Source organism: Crocodylus porosus, unplaced genomic scaffold (assembly GCF_001723895.1).
Source record: "Crocodylus porosus isolate Cpor-Errol unplaced genomic scaffold, CroPor_comp1, whole genome shotgun sequence".
NCBI classification, from domain to species: Eukaryota; Metazoa; Chordata; order Crocodylia; family Crocodylidae; genus Crocodylus; species Crocodylus porosus.
In genome coordinates, this window is record NW_017728918.1 from 12,224,383 (window position 1) to 12,227,439 (window position 3,057).

Here is a 3,057-nt window from a genome sequence, read left to right on the forward strand (position 1 = left end):
CACATAGTCTCTCCTGCCATAAAAACTGGGTGCGTCTTATGGTCAGGTGCGTCTTATGGTCCGAAAAATACGGTAACTCTTGTGTTGATAGAGGTAAGCAGTGCAACAGAGAATTTGTACTGTTTGTTTTCTGGATCTAGCTCTAGAATTGTTTAACTGACTATTTGAATGGGACCACTGGAAGTATGCACTGTAAAATTCTCCTCTTTAGCATGCAGATTTATGATCTTAACAGATCTTGGTATTTTCCAGAATTAAAGTTTTTGTTTAAAAAAGAAATTGCTTAAATTGGTATTCCAAATGTGGAACAAATTAAAGCAGTATTCCTTACTTAGTGAACTGAAACAGTTGCTCTGGTAAATGTAAACTGTCCCCATTAATCACAGCAGGGTGTTAATTCTGGAACCCAATGTTGGCAATTTAAAAATCATTAACTATTACTTGAGTGATCATTCTAGCAGTAGTATCCAGCTGTTCTCTCTATCTTATGTGTTTAGGTTTATTTGCAAGAATTGCATATAGGAATTAGCCTGCTAATTTTGCAGTTGTAATTGTTTCCGTGTTAATAAAAAAATCATATATTTTATATAATTATCATAGAAAAATCAAGAGGAAGAAGGTATTCTAGGTTGCTGGAAAGTTTTTTCAGGGAGGTAGGAAATAATTATTAAAGAAAAAAGGTGGGTAATGTAATTAGCTTGTTTAAAACAACTTGGTAAACACAAAACTACTAAAAATTCTGTTTATTTAAAAAAAAGGGTGGATGCTAGAGGGAAAGCTGGCAAAATATCTCATAGGCTTCCATGTATTATTTGTTTACATTGACTCGTAGGAAAAAAATATCTTTTTAGATTTAGAAAAGCTGTGTTTTAGAATTGGGGATGAAGCTGCCTCTGGAATAAATTACCAGAAGTATTCACAATGTTTGTACTCTTTTAAAGAATCTCAAGAGGAAGATGGAGATATAGAAGCAGAGGAGGCAGAAGGAGAAGAAAATGATCGACCGTATAATTTAAGACAAAGAAAAACTGTAGAAAGGTATCAAGCACCTCCAATAGGTAAGGGAGCAGGACCATAGGTTTCCTTCTTAAATCAGATCAAACATGATGTCTCTCTTAGCTTTGTTGCTGTTTAGTGGATCTCAAAGACTCTATATATTTTCTCTGCAATGTACCTTAATAGTTTCGTCCTACTTTCTCTGGTTACTGAGTGTAAACCTTGTCTGGTAGTGAAAGCATGCAACTGTATGCAAGGAGAAATTTTGTTCCTCTGTTGGACTTGCTAAGTGACCTCCTGAAGGTTATGCACCTCTGCTCTACTGTTTGACCCCTTGCACATGTTCATTTAAAGATGCACTGGGATTTGATTCCCCTGTTCTAACAATTGCACCTTCTGTCATGCCACATGTGCATGGCAGGATGCCTGATTTTTGAGATCAGTGATCAGAACTTAATGGCACCATTACTATTTGCCAGTTTAGGAGGAGCCCGGGCTCCCAGGATTCCCTTGCATTGGTAAGTTGAAAGCCAAGTGCTACAGCCTGGGGCTGCACTGTGGTATTTCCAGACTCTTCTGCACTCCTGGAGCTAGAAGAGTAAGCTAATTGCTGGTCCTAGCTTTGAGACCCCAGTGAAGCCAGTTACAGATTCCATTGCAGTCCCAGTGAGTTCCAGACCCCAGTTTTGTCATGCGGGTCTGATGGTCTTTCCTTGCCCCAGGATCACACCAAAGCCAGTGTCAGACTTTGTGGTCCTGAGGCTCTTACCAGTAATCAGCTGATTATTAGCCTCACCCCTGGGACTGCACCAGAGCATGTTCAAGGTACCCACAAAGTCTTGGGCTTGGGACTGACAACCAGCTGATCGTTGGTGCCAGTCCTGGGGCCACAGTGAAGCTGGTCTGAGACTCCTGTGCAATTCCAGAGGGCGGGACTGACAATCAGCTGCTCATCAGTTCCAGGCCTGGGACCATGCTGGTGCTAGTTCAAGACTTGGGTGTGGTCCTGGGGCTGGAACCAGCAATCAGTTGGTTGTCAGTTGCAGATCCAGGACCACACTGCGGTCTTGAGCCAGTTCTGGTTACCCTACCACACATTCAGTTTAAAGTGCAATGGAAACCAGCCACAAAAATGATGCAGGTCTTTTGTAGAATGTTTTATCTGGTTTCCTGTTCTCAGGTCATTAATTCCTTCAACATGCAGCATGGTTACTATTTATGGCAAGATTAACAGACTAAATCACATCTTAATTTTAGTATCTATCGGGGCCCCAGAATCCACTGTGGGCAAAGGAGGAGAATCGCTCTTTGTGTCTAATGGAATTCTGTATAAAGTTGCTAAATATGTATATAGGACCTCTTGTGGTTAATGCAGCATGGAGTGTGTTGTACTCCAATGTAGCAAGACCAGTAACTGCCACATCCAGTCTGACAAATGCTGTTAACAACCTGACGCAGAGATAGTTTAGTTTGGGGTGAACGGAAGCCTGGATAAGAGCTCACTGTTTAAAGTTTAATGCAGACAAAGTGGCGATGCAGCTAGGTTAGGCCAGTAGCTGATGGTAGTTTTGCCTGTTCCTCTAATTGAAAAGTACCCTGCTTTTATAACTAGAGGTGCTTGGCACTATATTGGCTCGGCACTGATTTTAAAAGGAAAATAAACATTGGCAATCAGCTTTGTTTGGCCGACTTAGCCGAAAGAGTCACCAATAAATGCAACGTGCGTGTGCGCAGCTGCAGCATGCATGAGGCCAGGAATGCACCAGCACACATGAGGCCAGGGAGTTTGTAGTGCAGCATTCTTTTGGTAAGCCTGTGGGGAGGGAAGGGTTGTGGGGGATGAAAAGGGCATGGGGATGCAGATTGAGGCCCTGTGGTGAGGGAGGGAGTGGGGCAAGGGACAGGCAATACCCAGTGAGGGCAGTCAATATGACCCTGGGGACAGAGCCCGTGGGTGGCTTGTCCAGGGGTAGTGGGCAGGGGGCTGGGGAAGGGGGGTGGCTCCTGGTTGCTGTGCTTACCCCTGAGGAGGCATGAGGGATATGTGTCCCCCTGGATTTG

At 43.3% G+C, this 3,057-nt stretch overlaps 1 protein-coding gene across 1 annotated transcript in view; it reads left to right on the forward strand.

Annotated features, from left to right (window-relative positions):
- ATAD2B (ATPase family, AAA domain containing 2B) overlaps window positions 1-3,057 on the forward strand; it is a 114,818-nt gene that overhangs the window by 19,033 nt on the left and 92,728 nt on the right. Inside the window, exon 9 of the mRNA XM_019538128.1 lies at window positions 942-1,058. Coding sequence (XP_019393673.1) covers window positions 942-1,058 — 117 coding nt within the window. The remainder of the gene's footprint in view (window positions 1-941; window positions 1,059-3,057) is intronic.